The sequence below is a fragment of the Microcaecilia unicolor genome, chromosome 1 (genome assembly GCF_901765095.1).
Source record: "Microcaecilia unicolor chromosome 1, aMicUni1.1, whole genome shotgun sequence".
Lineage (NCBI taxonomy): Eukaryota > Metazoa > Chordata > Amphibia > Gymnophiona > Siphonopidae > Microcaecilia > Microcaecilia unicolor.
This window is the reverse complement of record NC_044031.1, coordinates 547,987,140-548,011,314: the sequence shown is the minus strand read 5'-3', so window position 1 is coordinate 548,011,314 and position 24,175 is coordinate 547,987,140. Positions and strand designations below refer to the sequence as shown.

Below are 24,175 nucleotides of genomic sequence, written 5' to 3'. Positions count from 1 at the left end.
GCCTGCATCAGGAGTCATACAATCCAATTAATGGGGTCACTCAGATAATATAGTGAGCTTCTGTTAATGAAAGCAGTCAAATAAAAAAAACAGAAATACCAACTTGCGCATACAAAGTTTTTGGGTAACCTATTCACTGATATCCTTGCTGTACAGCCGTTTCCTTGTTTTGTTCCTGTCCCATATTTTGTCTAAAATAAATTTTTGAAGGGGCCAGAATGGAGGTGGGAGTAGGTCTACTTAAAGGGGATGTGAAGAGATCTTCAGAGTCACTATGAATTAGTTTCATATTCCTTTCTTCTATGTTAGATGCTTTTCTTTGATGGGGATGATACTACAGTGTCCAGTTTGGGTTGATCATGTTTGACAGGTTTATAAGAGTATTTTATTTTACTTTCACCCAAGGGTAAGTGCTACCTTTCTTATAATCTAATTAATCTTTCTTAAACTTATCTTTTTTATTGTATTAATATCTCTTCTAAACTCATCCATATCTCTATTAAAATCCTCTAGTACATTGTTAAAATCAATATCCTCATGTGTCGCTTTTCAAAATATTGATTTTATCATCAAATTCAGTTTTCATTATTTCACCCTTTTTTGGGAGTTTCAGCCAACAATATCATTAAATCTAGCGAACATTTATTCAATATCATGTACCATTGGTCCAAAAATTCTTCATTATCTAAAACTATCAGGCTCTTTTAAGATTATAAGGATCCTTGGAATTCCCGTCACTCAGCAGTTATCGATGATGGTAGCACAATGCAGTTTGTTTCGTATTATATTCTTTTTTAAGAAAATTAATTCAGGCCATTTGTTGGTGACAGCTTCCTGAATGAAATCATCTTCCACAAAACTAAGCACATTATCCCACGGTTGAAAAGTCATCTAGGTCATTTGATATATCAAAATGAACAAAAAGAAGGATAGGTTCCGCATGAAATGTTCTGAAAGGAACAAAATATAGAGTAAAAATGCAAGAAGCACCGGAAGATCCAACGTAGTAAAACTTTATTGAATCCATCAGGAGAAAAAGAAAATAGTGATCCAACAACGGCTCCATGGCACAAATCATCACTCAACTATAGGTAGAATGGCACAAAGGATGAGACTTCTCCTGTTGGATTCAATAATTTTTTTACTACTTTGACTCTTCTGGTGCCGAAAACAGGAGTCACCGAAGCCGAATTTTAGCTATATGGGAGGAAGAAGGGATACATCTTTTTTTGTTTTGTGACAGGGAGCTGGTTAGTCTTGCTCCGGCCCAGCAAAGGAAGCTCACTGGGTCTGGAACAAAAGAGACAACTTTTCAAAATGATTGGACGGGTGCTAAATCCAATGGAAATTATCTCTCCCTGGACACAGTCAAGGAGTTTGCTCCGTGGGGCTCAACTGCACGCACCCACAGACTGGGCTCCTATTATAGAGGGGAATATATGAGCAGCAGTATTCTGCACTTCCTGTAAGCTACCGAGGAAAAGTCCGGCCCCCGTCCGTCTATTATCCCTCCCTTATTTCCTATCAGCGAACCGCTCTGCACTCAAGCTCCCAATTATTCGCTACAGCTCCCACGCTTCCTGACTTATCCCCGCCCCCATTCCCTTCCCAGCATTCAGTTGCCGCGTCGGTGTAGTGGCCGAACGGAGGAGAGTTAGTTGTTGCTGTCTGCTTCCTCGTAATTGACTTGTCTAGTAACCAATCCGTCTGCAGCTCCCGTGCCACGCCCGCCAATGAGTCGGGGGGGGGGGGGGGGGGCGGGGGTTGGTCTCTCCCGGTAGTGTTTGTGGAGCAGCGGATGCAGTGTGAGCGGGGCTGGGCTTCTGCGTGGCCGTAGCATGGGAGTAGTGTGAAGTTTGGCAGCCTTTAAGCCCCCCCCAAATTAAACATGGACCAGCCGGCGCCTAAGAGGTAACGGCGCGGCGGCTGCGGCCTGCGTTTTCCGTTTTGATTTAGGGGGCGAGGTGGTGAATGTTTTGGTTCTTTCTCGTTTGCCACCATCCTCTGTGCTGACAGGCTGTTGCCTCTTGTGCGGAAATTTCTCAGCCCGTTTTCCTTCTCTTCCATCAGGCATTGCTACATAGGAGCCAGCTTTTCAAAATGGTTCGAGGTGCTAAACCCAATGGAAATGTATTCCTCACTGGACACAGTCAAGGAGTTTGTTCCATATTGAGGGTGCTCAAGCACCCACAGTATCTGCTCCTATGCATTGCTATAATAATTCTTAGTCATTTTATAGCGCTGCTGAGTAGTTGGGTACATTATGGTACTCATTTTCAAAAGCATATAGGCTTACTGCAAGATCCAATGAAGAATGCCCTTTCTTAGTTAGGGAACTCAGTACAAGAACAGAGAAACTATTTAAGGTTATACAATTATTCTTTATGTTGTTAGCAAGCCACACTTATCCCTGAATCCCAGCTAGTGCTGTTCCTGACTACAAAGTGCCATATTAGCCTATGTAACTTTGTAAGTCTATGTGCTTTGAAATTGAGCCTCTATATGTCCTTGCCCCAAAGAGTTTAGACTCCGAGTACCTGGGTCAACAAGTAAGTGGCCTGCCCAGTCACAAGGGGTGTCACTTAAAGAAATGGGGCTTAAACCCTGCCTCAGCCTATAGTTCTAACCACAAGGCTACCACTTCTCAGCTGGCTGTTTAAAGCTTGTCTCCTCACTCTCCATTGAAAGAGTGGCCACAGTGTTCCAAAATGTTCTGAATACCCGGGGCCCAGATTGTTCTGAGCAGGGATACCAGTGGTAACAATAAAGGATTACATTTGTTTGTGAAAGAGGTATTTCTGTTAAACATACATTAGTTCTAATGGGACTAATCCTATCACTTTACATATGACTAATGTATATATATATATATATATATATACATACACACACACACAAACATTTTAAACCATTTTGGTCTTAAAATGAAATTTAAGAAATTAATTTAAGAAACTTCTAGGTGAAAAGTAGGTGGTTTGCTCAAGTTCTATTTAAAGCTTTGTGTGGCCAAAGGCCGTTTATATCGTTTTTCTAAAATAGGAACAAATATCAAATACACATTGCATCAAGCACATTATAATTTAATTATTTTTGTACCTAAATAAAATGAAATATTGTGTAACTATACAGAATACTTGATATTTTTGTGCCATATGTTATGGCAGAAATTTATTAATAAATTATTTTAAGGAAGCTTTTTACAAAATTCATTTCTAAGTTTTACAGACTTAATCCTTTGTCAGAAAATGTTTTTCAGCTTCACATGTCCCAATGAATTCACACAGTCCCATCTTAACACAAATATATAATGGTAGAAACTCAAGACATGTTGTGGCAGGTGTACAATACGGTAGTGGGATAGTTTGTGAGTGTAAGTAGTCCTCAGTACATGGAACAAAGAGCACTTATCTTTTAAACGTTTCAATGTGTCACTCTTCTGATATAGGCTATATTTCCTTTAATTTTACATCAGGGAGGTTAGATCCATGTGAACACCAAAATAGCCAGCAAACTGAAAATCTCTAAACAGGATTGCTTCTGAATCCAAAAACCCTGTTTAGAAATGTACAGTTTACAGGATTACTGGCAAACTTACTTTTACAACATATATTTTGATTTCTACACTGAGTTTTCACTGTTTTATGTGAGTGCAGTAATTATAGTTTTACGTCAGTTTCATTAAATGAAAAAGATGTTATGTCTGAGCTCACACACAATTGATATATTTTCTATTAAATAGGAACCACACTTATTGGTATACGAAGGTTTTTTTGTCTTGCATTACTGCCTTTTTCCTTCAGTCACTTATTCTTTACCCATTTCTTAAGTGGATTCCTAGTCCGTGACATTCAACAAATTTTCCCTCTTCGTCTTGACTGGCAAATCTACTACAAACCTAAACGGTTGTCTTAGAACAATCAGACTGGTAGTGCCAAAACGAGCTAAAACTATTCCCCCAAAAGACAATGTTATGTGTTGGGTAAAAAAAAAAAATCTGTCTCCCACTCTCTAAAGTGATTCGTGATTGTGTAACTGTCTGTTTTAGCGCCCAGGTATGTAGACTCCTAGTGCACCATTGAGGCACAAATCCTAGCAACGTATAAAACAAATTTCTTCCAACTATACCAACATCGCTACCTCTACTTGATTTTTGGTGGCTCTACTTTTTACCATAGCCATCCAGGCCTGTGTCGTCCCCCTTCTGGATTACTGCAGCACTCTTTACACAAGCTCCCAATCAAACTGAAGTAGTGCACGCAGAATACAGAGTACAAAAGATGCCAAACATAAGAATTTATGTTATTCTGTCAACTCTCAGTGTCACAGTCTTCCAGCTGAAATTTAAAATAGTGTTTCTGGCTTACAAGACACTTAGGGCCCTGTTTACTAAGGTGTGCTAGCGTTTTTAGTGCACGCCTATGCTAGAGACACCCTATGGGTGTCTTCAGCGAGCACTAAAAACGTTAGTGCACCTATAGCTTGGCTTAGTAAACAGGGCCCTCAGAGATCGGGCCTTGCTTATCTCAGCAGGCTGCTGGCTCTTTACACATTTGCATACCTTCTGTTCTCGCTGCCACTGGCCTGCCTAGTTGTACCAGCTGCAAAGGAAATACGCTTTGCCAGTACTAGACAATTAATTTTTTTTCAGAAGTTGTCCCTACATGGTGAAACTCTACCACTTACCATCAAACTGTTCCCAGATCTCCCAACCTTAAGAAAGTGGATGTTTGAGGCTACCTGTCGGTTGTAGTTGAAAAGGTTCTCAGAACAGTAGTTTCTGAACCAGCTTCGCAGCTACCAAGTAAATCCTAGAGACACAATCCCATCTATACCACCTAAATCAACCTCGCCTGCAACTTTTCTCCATCTGTTTCTCAGCTTTTGTGCAGTTTACGTTTACCCATTGTATTGCTATTTTTGATGATATTTGGTGTTTCTCATTATATTCTATTTGTATTTTTTTTTATTTACCCGGTAAATTGTTGTAACATGCTTTGAATTCTGTTGTTGGGAAGACGTGGTAATGATGATGTTGAAAACATGAGGAATGTGCATAGAAAAGGACCTTTCTTTCTTAGTGTAATTTCTTTAGGGGAAAACAGTTATGCAAGGGAACAAATTTGTAGGCATTGCTTCACAAAAAAAAAAATGGAGAAAACATAATTTCTCCGAGGACAAGCAGGCTGCTTGTTCTCACATATGGGTGACGTCCATGGCAGCCCTAGGTCCGGAAAATCTTCCTAGCAACAAAGGTTGCTAAAGCCTTCGAGCGCGCAGGTGCACGGCCATTTTCCTGCCTGTTGTGTGAGAATCCCGCTTCAGTCTTCTTTTTTCCCTGCGGTCAAGAGCGGCTGTTTACGGCGGTTCTGTTGCCCCAGAAAAGAAGAGCCTTCATCTTAGCTGGCTTTTCACTGATTTTCTTCTCCGTTTTTGTGCTTGTGAACAAGCTGTTCCGTTTTTCTTTAAAAAAAAAAGTTTACTTATTTTTTCTTTAGTTTAGCCCTCAAGTAAGTTTCCTTTCATTTTTGTGTGCGGCCATTTTGGCCGCCGATACGGGTTTTCTCCCTTTTTTGTGTCCTTCCTTTGGCACCATCGCGAATTTTGATTTCGCCGCCGCTATTCTTCTGTCAATGACATTGAGGCTCACCAGCGGCTTCAAGAAGTGCAATCGGGTCAACCGGGAAATCTCAGGCACCGACCCTCACGCGTGGTGTATCCAGTGCCTTGGGCCTGACCATCGCTTAGACGCATGGCAAATGCTTCTGTATTTCCTTTGCTTCTTTGTTTCTCTTTAACTATAACCTGTACCCACTTTCCTGTTTGAAATTAGTGTTCTTTTCATTGTTTCTAGTTTTTATATTGTGAACCGATCTGTTATTGCTTGAATAAACAATAAACCATTTCTCCTTCATTCTCTGTCTTTCTCAGTATAGCTTCTATCTGTTCTCCTTTGGTTGACATCTTTTATTCTTCTCATCCTTCTTTAGCTTATCTCACATCTTTCATCTCTCTCACCCTACCCCTCATTTAATTTTTCTCTCTCCTTCCTTTTTATTCCTTTAGTGCAATGGTTCTCAACCCCATTCCTCAGGAAACACCTAGCCAGCCTGCTTTTCAGATTATCCACAATAAGTATAAATATGAGAGATTTGTGTACATTGCCGTCATTATATGAAAATCTGTATCGTGTGTGAGAGTCAGTGAGTGAGGAGATTAGAGGAGCTGTGGAATGTGAGGCAATAATTCCTCCCTCCTGATCCCAGATCCTACTCCATGATCCTCTCTGTCCCCTCCCCTCTCCTTCCACTCACCTTTCTTAGCTCTCAAAGTCCTCCATCCTCCCCTCCCTCTGTGCCCCCATTCACTTTTCATTGTATATCCCTTCTCCATTCCCCTCCTCTGAGATTTCCTTTCTCCCCTATCTCTGAGATTTTCTTCTTTCCCTATTCTTTATTGTCCTCCTCCCTTTCCAGCACTTATCACTCATTCCCCCCCCCCAAAAAAAAAAAAAAAAAAGAAATGCCATAACATGGTGTTTAAAAAAAAAGACATAATGTAAGTCTATGGAAACTTATCATATAATTGCTACAGACTCTTGCTACAGAGTCTTGAGAAATAAGCCACAGGGATCAAGATGTTTTAATTATTTTATATCTTGAATGTCTAGCACAGTTTATATTGAATGCGAGATTGCTCAGATTGGGAAATAATTCTTTGTGTTTTAAATCTTTAAAAAATCATTTTTTTATTAATATTGCAAAATAATACATATGGCATTCCTACATCTAAACATTTAACTTGGAGCTTTTTACCCTTTGAATTGACAGCAGGGTGTGGTTTTTTAAAAACTATTTTATAAGAAACTAAGGAATCCAATTAGATCAAGAAGGGTGACGAAAATGATAAAGGGGATGGGACGACTTCCCTATGAGGGAAGGCTAAAGCGGCTAGGGCTCTTCAGCTTGGAGAAAAGGTGGCTGAAGGGAGATATGATAGAGGTCTATAAAATAATGAGTGGAGTTGAACGGGTAGATGTGAAGCGTCTGTTCATGCTTTCCAAAAATACTAGGACTAGGGGACATGTGATGAAGCTACAATGTAGTAAATTTAAAACAAATCGGAGAAAATGTTTCTTCACTCAACATGTAATTAAACTCTGGAATTCGTTGCCAGAGAATATGGTAAAGGCAGTTAGCTTAGCGGAGTTTAAAAAAGGTTTGGACGGCTTCCTAAAGGAAAAGTCCATAGGCCGTTATTAAATGGACTTGGGGAAAATCCACTATTTCTGGGATAAGCAGTATAAAATGTTTTGTACATTTTTGGGATCTTGCCGGGTATTTGTGACCTGGTTTGGCCACTGTTGGAAGCAGGATGCTGGGCTCGATGGACCTTTGGTCTTTCCCAGTATGGCAATACTTATAAGCCAAAAAACTTAGAACTAGTAGTAGCTTATAATACAGGTTCAGCATACACGGACAGTCGCAGTTCCCAGTATTGAGGAATTTTGGTCCATTGTACTTGAAACACAGATGTTCCCACTGAGTGTTCCCAGCACCTGCACATTATGAACCATCTCCTGTGTTGCACAATGCCCAATTATTATATCATTTATGCGGACCTCCCTTAGTGAACACGGAAACATCTTGAAACAGTGCAAAGCATGGCGCTTATCTTTTGTCATGCTAAAAGAACTGATCATGCTTCTTCCATATTAAAACACCATTGGTTACCCATTTGTTTTAGAGTGGAGTACAAAATTCTTACTGTTGCTCACAAGGTGCTCTGTGCTGGGATCCCTTCCTATCTTGCTATACTGATTTCTTTTCACGTTCCCTGTATGGCACTTCATTCTCTGCATGCTGGACAATTGCATTTGCCAACCCTGTGGGCTGCACACCTGAAACATATCCAAAATAGTGCATTTTGTTGCGCTGCCTCACTGTTGTTGAACTCTCAGCCACTCTCTCTGCGTACAGAACCATTTCCCCCCTTCTCTTATTTAATATTTTCTTATCCCCATTGTCTTCACTAATTCAAAATGCTGGCATCAGATACTGTTTTTATGCAGATGATATTCTCCTAGTTTCTGGTTTGGATCCTTAGTCTCCCAACCTTGCTACAGTATACAATGGGATTTGCATTCCAAGACGTATGAGGAGAGACTTGCTGACCTGAACATGTATACCCTGGAGGAAAGGAGGAACAGGGGTGATATGATACAGACGTTCAAATATTTGAAAGGTATTAATCCGCAAAGAAATCTTTTCCGGAGATGGGAAGGCGGTAGAACGAGAGGACATGAAATGAGATTGAAGGGGGGCAGGCTCAAGAAAAATGTCAGGAAGTATTTTTTCACAGAGCGAGTGCTGGATGCTTGGAATGCCCTCCCGCGGGAGGTGGTGGAAAAGAAAACGGTAACGGAATTCAAACATGCGTGGGATATACATAAAGGAATCCTGTGCAGAAGGAATGGATCCTCAGAAGCTTAGCCGAAATTGGGTGGTGGAGCTGGTGGGGGGAAGAGGGGTTGGTGGTGGGGAGGCGAAGATAGTGGTGGGCAGACTTATACGGTCTGTGCATTCCTTCTTACATTCTCCAATCGTTAAAGTGCTGTCCTGCAGTTCACCTCCTTTCTGTGGCGCTCTCCCTACAGGCTCCTGAAGTGCTCCTGTCTGTGCCAGAGCCGGTGGTAACATAGTAACATAGTAGATGATGGCAGAAAAAGACCCGCACGGTCCATCCAGTCTGCCCAACAAGATAAACTCGTGTATATCTTACATTGATTTGTACCTGTCTTTTTCAGGGCACAGACCGTATATGTCTGGCCAGCACTATCCCCGCCTCCCAACCACCAGCCCCGCCTCCCACCACCGGCTCTGGCACAGACCGTATAAGTCTGCCCATCAAAAATGTGGTAAATGCATTGTTTGCTGTCATGCTTGGGAGACATCAGTGTTCATACATGCAGTCATACAGAAGAGGTATGAACTGAGACACACATCAGATGGTAATTCCTCTTAAGTGCTGTACATAATATAATGCCCATGCCATCTATTATACTTCAGAAAAACCAACAGAATGATAAAAACCCGGATCATAGAACACTGCAGCTGCATCAATAGAAATAGTGCTCCCATTGAGGCATATTTTCAAAGCACTTAGCCTTCCAAAGTTCCATAGAAACTTATGGAACTTTGGAAGGCTAAGTGCTTTGAAAATATGCCTCAATGTCAACCATTGGATCACAGCAAATCATTCAGTTGATGACCTCTGTATTTTGGTTTACAAGATTTACAAACCGAATTGGAGAAGAGCAGGGACTGGCCTTCTATGATAAATTGTACAGTGCTGCATAACCCTAGTAGCGCTTTAGAAATGTCAAGTAGTTGTAGTACTAGTAATCTTGATAGTCATCTATTGCAAGAAGAACAGAAGTTGATTTATAAGTTCAACACAATCACACTGTTTGGTAATTGTCTTATTTATCTTGATTTTATACTTTAAACTTTTTGTATTATTTGTTATGGATTTATCTATTTGTAGTATGATTTTTTGTATATTTGTTACTTATAGACTCCTGAGGCAGGCCCGTTAAGTCAAAACATGGGGCCGTGTTGAGTCTTAACTAGCATCAATAAAGAGTGTTTTTGCTACGTTGAGAGTTCCCTAATTTGTTCCTGAAGAACTGGGATCCGTTTCCCACTCCTTTTCTTCTTTGTGTTTGCCTGTGGGATTTTGTGTTCATCCACTTCTGTGGATCCTTTGGAAGGTTAATTCAAAAATGAAGGTTCTAGACTTCAAAAAAACCTAACTTGTTCAGATGGGAGATTACCTCAATGAATTGTTGTCTGGATGGGAACATCTGGAAGAAGTTGGAAAACAGTGGGCAAAACTGACAGGATCTATTGTAAGGTCAACAAACCTTTTTGTAAGGAAAGTAAACACAACTAAAAGGAATCAAAGGTGAAGGGGAGGAATATGAAGAAACTGATAAAGATAAGGTGGAATTCTTTAACAAATATTTATGTTTTGTGTTCACAGCTGAAGGGCCAGGAGCAGGACCGCAGAAGACAAACTCAAATAGGAATGGAGGGGTGGTAGTCCATGAACGATTTTTAGAGGACTGTGTTTCTGAGGAGCTGGCTAAACTAAAGGTGGACGAAGTGATGGGGCCGGATGGCATACATTCGAGGGTACTTGAAGAAATGTAGGGAAGTTCTAGCGGTTCAGCTGGCTGACCTTTTCAATGCTTCTCTAGAGTCATAAGAACATAAGAGTAGCCATACTGGGTCAGACCAATGGTCCATCTAGCCTAGTATCCTGTTTTCCAAACAGTGGTCGGGAGTGGTCCTGGAGGATTGGAGAAGAGCAGATGTGGTCCCTCTTGACAAAAGAGTGGAGGAGTGGCCTAGTGGCTAGAACACTGGTCTTGACATCCAGAGGTGCCTGGTTCAAATCCTACTGCTGCTCGTTGTGATCTTGGGCAAGTTGCTTAACCCTCCATTGCCTAAGGTACAAACTCAGATTGTGAGGGTTCCAGGGACAGGGAAATACCCAGTGTACCTGAATGTAACTCACCTTGAGCTACCACTGAAAAAGGTGTGAGCAAAATCCAAATAAAATAAATAAAAGTGGAAGTAAGGAAGAGGTTGGAAACTACAGACCTGTAAGTCTGACTTTTGTGGTAAGTAAATTAATGGAAGTACTTTTAAAACAGAGAATAGTAAAGCTTTTGCAATCCAATGGATTACAGGGCCCAAGGCAACATGATTTCACTAGAGGCAGGTCTTGTCAGACAAATCTGATTAATTTCTCTGACTGGGTGACCAGAAAGTTGGATTGAGGGAGAGCGCTAGATGTGGTGTATTGAGATTTTAACAAAGCCTTCGATAAGGTTCTGCATAAATGACTAATAAACTGAGTGTCCTTGGTATGGTCTCTAAAGTGACTAACAGGGTTAGGAACTGGTTGAGTGGAAGGCGACAGAAGGTAGTGGTAAATAGAACTCATTTTGAGGAAAAGGATGTTACCAGTGGTGTGCCGCAAGGTTCGGTTCTTAGGTTGGTTCTTTTTAACATCTTTGTAAACGATATTGCTGAAAGGCGGTCTGGTAAGATTTGTCTCTTTGTGGATGATACCAAAATCTACCTCTGAATGTGTGAATGACATGAGGAAGGATTTAGTGAAGCTATAAAAATGGTCTGGAATTTGGCAGCTAAGATTTAGTGCTAAAAAAAATGCAGGGTCATGCATTTGGGCTGTCAAAACCCGAGGGGACGGTACAGTTTAGGGGCTGAAGAACCTTTGTGCATGAAAGAGGAGTGGGACTTGGGTGTGATCATATGTGATGATCTTAAGGTAGAAAAGGTGATGATGAAAGCTAGAAGGATGCTTGGGTGCATAGGGAGAGGAATAGCCTGTAGGAAAAAGGAGGTGATGATTCCCCTGTATAAGACTCTGGTAAGACCTCATTTTGAATATTGTGTACTATTCTGGAGACCACATCTTCAAAAAGATATAAACAGGATGGAGTCGGTCCAGAGGGCGGCTACTAAAAGGGTCAGTGGTCTTCATAATAAAAGCGTATGAGGACAGACAAAGATCTCAATATGTATACTTTGGAAGAAAGGCGGGAGAGGGGAGATATGATAGATATTTAAATACCTATGTGGCATAAATGCACAGGAAGCAAGTTTCATTTAATTGAAGGGAAGCTCTGGAACAAGGGGGCGTAGGATGAATGTGAAAGGGGATTGACTCAGAAGTAACCCGAGGAAATACTTCTTCATGGGAAGTGTGGTGAATTCATGGAATGGCTTCCTGGTGGAGTATCTGAATTCAAAGGAGAAGTATATAGGATCTCTAAGGGAGTGGTAGAGTAGATGGCATGGATGGGCAGACTAGATAGGCCATATGGTCTTTATCTGCCTATATTTTTCTATGTTTATAAGTTCTTCTGTTGCTACTTTAGCATCTTTATTGCCTACAAAGGTGCATATTCTTCTGTACAATTTAGCCCTTGGAGATTTGACATGCAATGACAGTGGTTTGGTTTTCCTTCAAGCCAGACTACCTAATGTCCCCTGAGGACTGTAGTTCAAGGCTACAGAAGATAGTAAAGCCTGTATAGTGCTTTTACAAAGTAGGACTGTGTATGCGTATGCAGATAAAGTGGCCTTTGTTTTTTTTTTTTTTTGGAGCTGATGAAAGAGGTAGACTAGGCTCATGGATCTGCATTTATTTATTTTATATATTTATTTAGATTTTTGCTCACACCTTTTTCAGTAGTAACTCAAGGTGAGTTACATCCAGGTACTCTGGATATTTCTCTGTCCCAGGAGGGCTCACAATCTAAGTTTGTACCTGAGGCAATGGAAGTTAAATGACTTGCCCAAGATCACAAGGAGCAGCAGTGGGATTTGAACCGGCCACCTCTGGATTGCAAGACTGGTACTCTAACCACTAGGCCACTCCTCCATGAAAAACATGTTTGTTTGACAAACTTTTGCTTAGGTCCAGATGGTGAATCTTTGTGACTTATTTATGGACTTTAAAAAAGCAGTTTGAAGTCCTATGAACGTCATCTGGAGAATAAATAAATTTTTCCGTGTAATAAAAGAATGTGTAAAAAGATCAGTACTGAACAGCTCTGATAATCTGTGAGCTGTAAGTAATTAGAGCAGTCTCATGAAAGTCTGATTTTATCAAAGTGTTATATATATTTTTAAAATATTACCAGTGGCCCCCTTGAAATGTGAGTTACAGCATTCCATCTGTTTGGAAAGATTAGCTTTTTTGAAAAGCGTAGTAACAAACCATTTTTATGGCTTGTCATCATAAACTATAAAGGCAAAAAATCATAGCTGAACTGACTGCTTGTCACCAAGAAAAGAATAAGAGTTGCATGTGTTTGGAAGCTGGTTGAACATCTACTGCAGGGGGAAGAGTAAATGTGTACTGTATTACACTGATTGAGAACATAAGTGGTCAAAATTGATCATGATGTTACTGTACTCTGTCAGACTGTTTGCTTTGTAAGGACTGTGCTATCACTTTGCAAAAAGATATCCATTTCCTTCTGTGTCAGTAGGTTTGACTGCCTTCATCCCTCTTGACTGCACGGGTTATTACATATGTTTTTTTATTCCCTTTCATTGGTGCATTAATTCAGCTTATTCCATCATGTGTTTGTATTTTGGTAAGGCATTAGGTAGGGCCGGAAGGATATGAGCAAGGTGTAGTTCTTTGGGAATTGATTTCCAACTAATGAGAAAATTAGATTTAATCAAGTCTGGGCAGCTCCTGCAGTGACTCACTCTAGCTCAAGTGGATGTAGGGGTTATATTTCCTATAGACAGTTGTTTGCATGGCATTCATATAAAACTTTTTGTCCAGAAACAAATTGTTACCACCAGTGGCAGATTGGTGGTCTGGTATTTTAGATATGGTTCTTTTTATTTTTTGTTTGTTGTGCCTTTTTTTTTGCTCCTTAAGCTCTGACTCCCAGATGTTCTAATCAAAGAAGATCATATGAGCAGGATATACAAGAGCGATCTTTGTTTATCATTAAAGCAGATCCTAGTTTAACCTACAGGGCAGATAACCACTGTATTTTATGCATCCAGCAACATAGTAGTTGACTACTTTATGGAAGGCTTTGTGATGAAAAGGTATACACTTAGCGATTTGATGAGACTGTTCTGTGCAGGAACTCTGTTAATTAGTTAAATAAATGCCATTATGACAGACATACCTTTGGTCAAGACAGGAAAAATACAAATAATTTCCAGCTTATATGTGACTGCTGTTTTGTCATTTATAATGATGTTTATATTGCTCTATGTATTGTAATCGTCCTTGAGCTCATAATTGGGTAAAGTGGACTATAAATGCTGGAAATTAAACTAAATTGAACAGTTGCTTTACTTGGACATCTCCAGATGAATATGAAAGGCTAGTGCCTTTTTATGCTTTTTTTTCAAGTAATGTGGTAGTTGTGTTCCCTTTAATACATATATAAGTAAAGGCCAACGAGACCATGTGACACAATGAGAAGGTAAGGACATGTTTCTTCCTCTCCGGGGTACCCACATCCCATCTATAAACATTTTACCCAAAGAAAGTCCTTGCAGTGAGTCCACATTTCACCCCCAGCAGGTTAAACCCTCATGGACAAATACTTGTGCGTTTTGGGGTGTGAAATGTCTAGCAAAGAGCAGCAAAGTGAAAAAGGAAAATCACAGCCGGTAGATAACAAAATGGAAGGTGTCATGTCCTTGGCAGGCCTTGTGTTCACGGACCAACAACTTTTGCAGCTTACCGAGGCTATTGAACGTGCATTTGAACCCAAGCTTGGCCACCTCTCCGAACAATAGACTGATTTGGATACGCTTTTGGCTGATACTAATCAATGCACAGGAGAATTAGAACAAAGGGTGTCCTTGATTGAGGACACAGCTCATCGCACCGATGTGGTGCTAGCAGCACTTGGAAAAACAGCTGCAGGAACAGACTGAGAAAATTGACGACCGCCGCAGCAGTCTAAGGATTGTTGGCCTTCCTGATAGCATTGCAGAATGGTCCCTGCCCTCTTTTTTGGAACATTGGCTCTTGCACTTTCGGTTAGCGCAGGACTGTTGTGCCTTGTGCAGACCCACTGCATTGGTTAGATCCAAGGTGGCAGGAGGAGACCTTGGGTTGTGATCATAAAGGTATATAACTATTTACATAAAAGAGAGATTCTGCAAGGTTATCGTGAAAAACGAGACGCTCTCCAGTATGGTGGAGATTCCTTCAAAAATTTCCAAGATTACTCCGTGTCCCTACAGGACAGGCATTTACTCCACTGTGTACAGTTCTCCATGAGAAAAATATTAGATTTATGTTACTTTATCTGGCAACTCTAAAAATCTATCGCAATGGCTGTTGGGAAGCCTACGATTCAATAGAAGCAACGCAAGATTATGTCACTCAGCAGCTATCAATGCCCGTGGAAGACTCTTGGCTCTACCCTGGTTGTTTCTTTAGTAAAAATCGTCAAAACTAACTTCTTAGTGACACATGCAGACATACACACACAGGGAGTGACACAGGCTGCACATACTGCAGCAGGACATGTTTATCCATGCCTACCCTAGCTGAGATAATAATTAATCTTCTCACTGATATCATGTGCAACTTTCTTTAAATTAGTCACCTTATTTCTAACTCCTCTTACTCTCTTACCTATCTGTATGTTCCATCTTTGCTAATACCCTACGCTGTCTATTAAAATGTTCTATTACATATTGTGTTGACTTTGTAAGTAGTATACTATGCCATACTTTGTATTGTTATTTGAATATTTTCACTGCTGTAATTGTTGCTTATGTTTGATTTATTCTTACTGTACACCACCTTGAGTGAATTCTTTCAAAAAGGCGATAAATAAATCCTAATAAATAGAAATAAAAAATAAAAATGGCTATTGGATAATCTTAAATTAATAAATAAATAAAAGATATTATGCCATGACTATGAATGTCAGTTTCATTTAATATGGTGAATATGCAGAGGATCATTGATGGGATAAAAAATGAAAAATAGATAATAATAAATGAAATCTTTTGGAGGTTTTTTTAGGTCGATAATGATGGACAGTCTGTGTCAGTACTAAAACTTTACCCTGACATATGTCACTGAGCACGACAGACCTTTTTCCTCCATATTTTAATTTATGAAAAATCAGTGCAGAAAGAAGAGATTTATACTACAGTATTTATTAATTGGATGTTCTAAATTATCTGTAAGGCAGTCCATTATTGTTTGTATTGGATAAGTTTTCACATTTAATTCCCTCAAATTGGAGTAGAGGGGTTTGTATGACATTTAATAATTATTGTTTTATGTACTATAACATGGTTTACTGTGGTTTTCACTTAGCGAGGTAGTTTGCTATCACTGACTGTAGTGGGGCACGGGACCCCCTTTGTAAAACACGTGATCTTTGGTTCTCGGCCGAATGTATGTGTGGTTACTGTTGGTGGTGGTGGGGAGGGTGAAGGGAGTGGTAGCAGGTGGAAGGGTGGCTGAGGTGGGGAGGGTGAGAAGGAGCCTTTTGCAGTATGCTGGGGGAAAGTGGGGTGGCATTTGTGGCTGGGGTCAGTGTTATATATCAGGTTGAGAATTTGCTGGAGTGGGAAACTCTTGTAGTTTGCTTTGCTTTGTGTACTGAGCTTTGGAGGGTGGATGTGCTAGTGGGTTTCCCTATAAATAATGTTCTTGGGGCTTGATGCTGGGCATTCCTGGGTTCTTTATACTTCCTACAGTGTGCTTTTGGATCTCTTGGTTGACTGTGAAGATGGCGGCTAGCCATGTGTAAGTTTACCTCCTGGAATGTGGGAGGCATCACTTTGCCAATCAAGAGGTCTAAAATCTTGACCGCCCTTAATCGTTTTGTAAGTGATATTGCCTATATTCAAGAGACTCGACTCACTGATGCTGAGCAATAAAAACTCGAGACACTGGGTAGAGGAAGTGTTCTATATCTTATCGGGTGCCAGGAGGGGGGCATAGCGGTACTTTTTAGAAAAACATTATCATGCAGAGCGAAGCTTGTTTTTGCAGATGCCCCTTGGGCGATACATACTTTTGCATTTGTGGGTGCAGAGCAGAGAGTTATATCTTTTGGGGGTTTATGGTCCTCCCTTTGATAGTTCCTTCTCTCCTGAAATTTTACAATGCCTTTTGCCATTTTCAGATAAAAACATATTAGTTGTTGGTGATACAAATCTAGTGATGGACCCCTCTGTTGACTGTAAAGTCCTGCGCTCTACATTAGGTTCAGGAAGGGTGGATAGACGGGTGCTTGCTTCTTTTACACAGGCTCTTGACCTGGTGGATGCTTGGCAGCTCAGGCACCCCACCAAACTCTATTTCACCCATAGATCTAGAGCCCATGATACCTTGTCTCATCTTGATTATGTTTTCGTGACTTGGGGCCTGTTTGCATCTGTGCAATTGGCGGTAGTGGGCCTTGAGGCGATATTGGATCACTCTATAGTTTGTATAATGTTAGCGGCGCCTTCACACTATCAGGCAACTCCAGGCTGGCATTTTCCTACCTGCCTAATGCACAAGCCAGACTTTCAACATTATTTGCTTGAATGGTGGGAAGACTTTGTGACGCATAAAGATCAGGCTCAATTATTTGGGGACATGGCAAGGGTGATACTTTGTGGCAACATCATTGCTTACACAAGTTTGCTGTGGAAAAAGCTTGCAGCAAATATCATGTAGTTATAATGTCAATTGTGGCAGGCACAGCGGGACTGTACACGTGTCTTGTTCGCAAGGTTGGTGAGCCCTTAGGTCCCGCAAGGCCCCAAAGGACCTCAAAGGACAGCCGTGCAACCCCAAGTCTTCACCCGTGGCGACCGCCGTTCACCAAGGGTTGAGCCCCCAGCTGCAGGCGGTCAACGGGACTTCAGGAACCGCGGGGTTGACGAACTGACCCGGACTGGAACCAGGAGAGATGAGGGCAGATGGAAAATGGAGACGTCCAATAACAGGCAACGGTTCAGGGCAGGCAGCTAACAGCGTAGTCAGAATCAGGCAAGAGGTCAAGGCAGGCGGCTAGCAGAGAAAACCAGGAACAGTCCAAAAGTCAAAACCAGAAGCACAAGGAAACCAACTGAGCACAGGAACAAACGGAGACTGGCCTCGGGAAACAGAACCTGAAGCAATGTCCTATCTCAGGCCCGCGCCTTAAATACTGTTCAGCATTCAACCGCCCAGCCCCTGTAGATATAGCCGGCCAATCAGAACCTGGTTATCGATAGAACCCTTCTGATTGGCTCTGTCCGACCTCCCAGGCGGGACTTCTGTACTGGCCTCCCAATCTAACTCCTCTGAGGCGGAGCTTCGGGTTCCCGCGCCCGAGAGTGAAGGAGACGCCGGCCATTGCGCCTCGGTGCCATTTCCCCTACTGGCGCTAACACAGCCCCCATAGCCGGCGATCGAGAGTCCAGCAGCCGCGATTGCTGGCCTCGGCCCCAGACTGGGCGGCCATCACCACGGCGAGCCCCGGCTCCCCGCCGTGGCTTCAAGAAAGCCGGCCTTCATCGTGGCGGACGCCGGCTCCTGCTTCCCGTGGAGGAGCAGCCAGAGGGAGCGACGGATGTGACAACACGCTCTCCTACTAAGGTTCATAAGGATCAACCCAAGTAGTTTTAGATAGTTTTATTCATGAGGAGACTACTCGCAGTACAGTGTATCAATGGTATAAATTTCATAGATATGGGAATAAGGTGGGTCGGCACTTGCTCAAGTGGTTAAGTCTTGGGGAGGCTTTCGCACTGTTTCTACGCTGAAGGATCCCTCAGGGAACCTTATTAATCGTAGTGACTGCATTGCCCAAATTTTTGTGGACCATTTTCAGTCACTTTATGTGGCTCTGAGTCCACCACAGAGAGCTTTTCTCAGGATTTTTTGGATCAAGCAGCTTTGCCGTTGTTATCCCAGGAGGCAATAGATATCTTGAATGCGCCTTTACAAGCTAAAACAATTCAAGAGGTCATTAAGTCTTTGCGCCTGTTCAGCTTCAGGTGTGGATGGCTATTCTGGGGCCTTCTACAAAATCATGCAAGGTCTCACTTGTAGGGACACTTTTAGACTTCTTCCACGCTGTTATAGAGGCTAAGGCTTTTCCGCTCCATGCTAATGTAGCTCTTATCACTCTAATTCCCAAGCCAGGGAAGCTGAGACAGGCAGTTGATTTTTATCGGCCAATCTTCTTATTAAACGATGTGAAGCTCCTGGAAAAACATTTGGTGAATCGGTTGGCACCATATATTCCGACCTTGATTGGTGCAGAGCAAACTGGTTTTGTTCATCAAGACAGTCAGTTCATAATATGTAGAAAATATTACTAGCCATGGCTTCCTGTAAGTTGTGGAATATCCCGGCTTTGGCAATTAGTCTGGATGCAGAAAAAGCCTTTGACAAGGTTATCTGGTCTCACATGTTTTCAGTGTTATCATGAGTAGGTTTTAGCGGGTGGTTTTACAATGCCATATCTGCACTTTATGGTATCCGTGAGCCCAGATCTTAGTGAATGGGGAGTGCATCTCTCTTTTTTCCATCCATTGTGTCACTCATCAAGGGTACCCGCTTTCACCACTGTTATTTCTTTTGAGCTTGGAGCCTTTGCTTCGTCGAATAACCCGAGATCGTACGATTAGGGGAGTGCTGGTAGCCACGCAAGAACTTAAGGTGTTAGCTTTTGTAGATGATCTTTTTCTCTTGCTTACCAGTCCTCAGTCGTTGCTGCCACCACTGTTGTGTTTAATAGAGACCTTTGAGAGGACGTCGGGATTTACATTAAATCTTGTGAAGTCCATGACTCTCCCAATATTCCTGGATGTGCATACGACTTGGCCAGGGCACTTCCCTTTGCAGTGGGAGGATAAGATGTTGCATTATTTAGGGGTTACCTTCTGTGGACCTGTCTGCTCTATACCACCTTAATGTTGTCACCCTTATCCTTATGGGGTCATATTCATCTTTTCAATATGCTCCTGGTACCCTGTTTGTTGTACATTGTTTGTTTTGTGAGCGATTGCTTCACAGGCTTCACGACTAATATTCCGCCAGTGTCGTTATGCTCATATTAACCCTCTCCTCAAGTCACTTCACTGGCTTCCTATCCGTTTCCGCATACAGTTCAAATTCCTCCCCGGGAACTCCGTTCACTGGGTAAATCTCTCTTATCTGCACCCTTCTCCTCCACTGCTAACTCCAGACTCTGTTCCTTTTATCTTGCTGCACCATATATGCCTGGAATAGACTTCTTGAGCTGGTACGTCAAGCTCCATCTCTGGCTGTCTTCAAATCTAAGCTAAAAGCCCACCTTTTTGATGCAGCTTTTAACTCCTAACCCTTATTCACTTGTTCAGAACCCTTATTTTATCATCCTCACTTTAATATTCCCTTATCTCTTGTTTGTCCTGTTTGTCTGTCCTAATTAGATTGTACGTTCCTGTACCCGCTCCGCCGAACGCCTCTGGCGGAAATCTCGGGCCCTTGCTGATTTCTTACACTTTAAGTTCATGCTGACCTCCTTCCAATCTGCTCTTTTACGTGCCAAACAGGATTATTATATCCAACTGACCAACTCTCTTGGCTCTAATCCTCGACTTCTCTTCACCACATTGAACTCTCTCCTCAAGGTGCCCCCTCCCCCAACTCCCCCTTCACTATCTCCTCAGACCCTTGCTGAATTCTTTCACAACAAGGTTCAAAAGATAAACCTTGCTTTCTCTACCTCACCAGCTCTCCCTCCACTAGTCCGTTCCCCTCTCTCTCCTTCCCCTCATTCCCTTTCCTCCTTTCCTGAAGTTACTATTGAGGAAACTACACTTCTCCTTTCTTCCTCAAAATGTACCACCTGTTCCTCTGATCCCATTCCCACCCACCTTCTTAATGCCATCTCTCCTACTCTTATTCCTTTTATCTGTCACATTCTCAACCTCTCACTTTCCACTGCGACTGTCCCTGCTGCCTTTAAACATGCTGTGGTCACACCTCTCCTTAAGAAGCCTTCACTTGACCCTACTTGTCCCTCTAATTACCGACCCATCTCCCTCCTTCCTTTTCTCTCCAAATTACTTGAGCGTGCTGTTCACCGCCGCTGCCTTGATTTTCTCTCCTCACATGCTATTCTTGACCCATTACAATCTGGTTTTCGCCCTCTCCACTCAACCGAAACTGCGCTTACTAAAGTCTCCAATGACCTATTACTGGCTAAATCCAGAGGTCAATATTCCATCCTCATTCTTCTTGATCTTTCCGCTGCTTTTGACACTGTCGATCACAGCATACTTCTCGATACCCTGTCCTCACTTGGATTCCAGGGCTCTGTCCTTTCCTGGTTCTCTTCCTACCTCTCCCTCCGCACCTTTAGTGTTCACTCTGGTGGATCCTCTTCTACTTCTATCCCTCTGCCTGTCGGCGTACCCCAGGGTTCTGTTCTTGGTCCCCTCCTCTTTTCTATCTACACTTCTTCCCTTGGTTCATTAATCTCATCCCATGGCTTTTCCTACCACCTCTATGCTGATGACTCCCAAATCTACCTTTCTACCCCTGATATCTCACCTTGCATCCAAACCAAAGTTTCAGCGTGCTTGTCTGACATTGCTGCCTGGATGTCTCAACGCCACCTGAAATTAAATATGACCAAAACCGAGCTTCTCATTTTCCCCCCCAAACCCACCTCCCCGCTCCCCCCATTTTCTATTTCTGTTGATGGCTCTCTCATTCTCCCTGTCTCCTCAGCTCGAAACCTTGGGGTCATCTTTGACTCTTCTCTCTCCTTCTCTGCTCATATCCAGCAGACCGCCAAGACCTGTCGTTTCTTTCTTTACAACATCCGTAAAATCCGCCCCTTTCTTTCCGAGCACTCTACCAAAACCCTCATCCACACCCTTGTCACCTCTCGTTTAGACTACTGCAATCTGCTTCTTGCTGGCCTCCCACTTAGTCACCTCTCCCCTCTCCAGTCAGTTCAAAACTCTGCTGCCCGTCTCATCTTCCGCCAGGGTCGCTTTACTCATACTACCCCTCTCCTCAAGACCCTTCACTGGCTCCCTATCCGTTTTCGCATCCTGTTCAAACTTCTTCTACTAACCTATAAATGTACTCACTCTGCTGCTCCCCAGTATCTCTCCACACTCGTCCTTCCCTACACCCCTTCCCGTGCACTCCGCTCCATGGATAAATCCTTCTTATCTGTTCCCTTCTCCACTACTGCCAACTCCAGACTTCGCGCCTTCTGTCTCGCTGCACCCTACGCCTGGAATAAACTTCCTGAGCCCCTACGTCTTGCCCCATCCTTGGCCACCTTTAAATCTAGACTGAAAACCCACCTCTTTGACATTGCTTTTGACTCGTAACCACTTGTAACCACTCGCCTCCACCTACCCCCTCCTCTCTTCCTTCCCGTTCACATTAATTGATTTGATTTGCTTACTTTATTTATTTTTTGTCTATTAGACTGTAAGCTCTTTGAGCAGGGACTGTCTTTCTTCTATGTTTGTACAGCGCTGCGTATGCCTTGTAGCGCTATAGAAATGCTAAATAGTAGTAGTAATAGTAGTAGTAGTAGTAAGCTCTGTCGAGCAGGGGCTGTCTCTTCATGTTCGAGTGTACAGCCCTGCGTACGTCTAGTAGCAGTTTAGAAATGATAAGTAGTAGTAGTAGCTTCTGCAGACATTTTTGCGGAAGAGGAAGAGACTTAGGCTTCAGATTACGGTTCTACAGAAGCTCAAATTACATGGAGGCATGAGTTTGCTCAATATTCATTACTTGACAATGGCATGCATCATGATATGTCTTCACGATCTGCTTCGAGGAATGGAGCGTTTCTCTGTTACGTCTATGGAAGCTGGACTGATCCCCTAGATATACCTGAGCCATATTTTACATGGTACTCACCCCTTGATTCCTGATATTTTTCAAATTTTTCATGTCTACCAGGCTGGCTGCCAGTTTGGCGCTGGCTATATCACCAGTGTGGATTTTTGACATCAGTAATGTCTTTAATGTCTGTTTGTGGTAACCCAGCTTTTCTGCTGGCAGTTTTCCCCACCCAAACATCATTTCACTTAATACTATCCCTATCAGTTCTGGTGTCTTCCTTTTGCTGCGCCCTGCTCCTCCTTTGACATAATTTTAATTGAGTTTGATTCCCACTGCAGTTCCTTGTGACTCTGGGCAAGTCACTTAACCCTCCATTGCCCCCTGGTACAAAATAAGTACCTGAATGTATGTAAACCGCTTTGAATGTAGTTGCAAAACCCTCAGAAAGGCGGTATATCAAGTCCAATTTCCCTTCCCTTTCCCTTTCCACAGGGGTACGGCTGAGGGAAAACACAGAGGCTGATGTGGATAGTATTAGGTGAAACACCCTCAGTATTCAGGAGGGGAAAACTGCCTTTAAAGGTAGGCTGGGGGTGGGGGATCACCTGGGGGGGGGGGCACATGCCATTGAGGGGCATGCCAAACCAAAAGTTGGCTCAGGGTGCCACAGTTCCCTGAGCCTGCCCTGCTTTCCATGCTTCTATAGACAGATTTGACGGATGACATCCAGGACACTTTTACTGATTCTTTGACATTGAGGGCACAACAGAATGTTCCCTTGACCTTTCATCACCGCCATTTGCAGGACACCACCGCTGACATAGACTGTACAGCGTTAGCAGTGTCTTGGATCCATGATGTCTCTTGTGTAGTCTGTTCTCAGTTGCTCTAGGGCATCATCCATATTCCTAAACATGTGGATAATGAACAGCAAAATGAAACTATAAATTTGCACTATGCTTTATATTTCTCCTCACAGAGCTGGTCTGGCGACAAGAAGGAACTGGCCTATGTGTGGAGAGGGAAATGTGAGTTTAGGTCACATATTTTGCCACTGTTCACAGATTCAGATGTTCTGGACTGTTTTACTTCAGACCCTTCATAAGTTATGGTCTTGTATGATTACCTTGGACCCACTTAATCTGTTTGTAAAATATGTATTGAGTGATCCTGTCCTGGTGGATTTAAGCTTTTTAAAACATTTTTAATTTTTTTTCACAGTTTTCCCTTTTATTTGGCATTAAAACTATTTTGCATGCCTGGATACAGCCAACCTCCCCTTCTTTCCAACATCGGAGGTCTTACTTGATAAAACAATTGTGTATGGAGCGACTCAGAATGGAGAATATTAGTAGTCCCAAGGGACAAACTTTTCTTATAGTCTTGGAGTCCTTCTAGTTGACCTTGCCTCATAAGGCTTGTAGGTGTTTTGTTGAATTTTTGACCTTAACTTTTATCTTTTCTCCATGCTATGATATGCTCTCTCTAGCCTTGTAAGGCATTTTGCCTGGGATGGGGAGGGGGGGGGGTGGGTGTGGATTTATATTTTTTTATTGCTTATTACCTTTATTACAGAATAATTTGCTGTTCCCTAATAAAAATGATTGAAACATATGTAAAGGTCAACAAACAAGTTGTAGATGATAGCCCTTTTCAGGGGTCTAAATACATTTGTGAGTGGCCTATGAGAGCTGTTGTCTCTTAGTACAGAATTAGTTATTATAAACTTTTGAAAACAAACCTAGTGGTTAGAGTTGTGGGCTGAGCGCCAGGGTTCAAA

The 24,175-nt window shown here is 42.3% G+C and overlaps 1 protein-coding gene across 1 annotated transcript in view; it reads left to right on the top strand.

Moving 5' to 3' along the window:
• Positions 1-1,799: 1,799 nt before the first annotated feature.
• The window catches only part of STK3 (serine/threonine kinase 3), a 412,802-nt gene continuing 390,426 nt past the window's right edge, over positions 1,800-24,175 (top strand). The window contains exon 1 of the mRNA XM_030217172.1: positions 1,800-1,911. Coding sequence (XP_030073032.1) covers positions 1,889-1,911 — 23 coding nt within the window. The 5' untranslated portion in view covers positions 1,800-1,888. The remainder of the gene's footprint in view (positions 1,912-24,175) is intronic.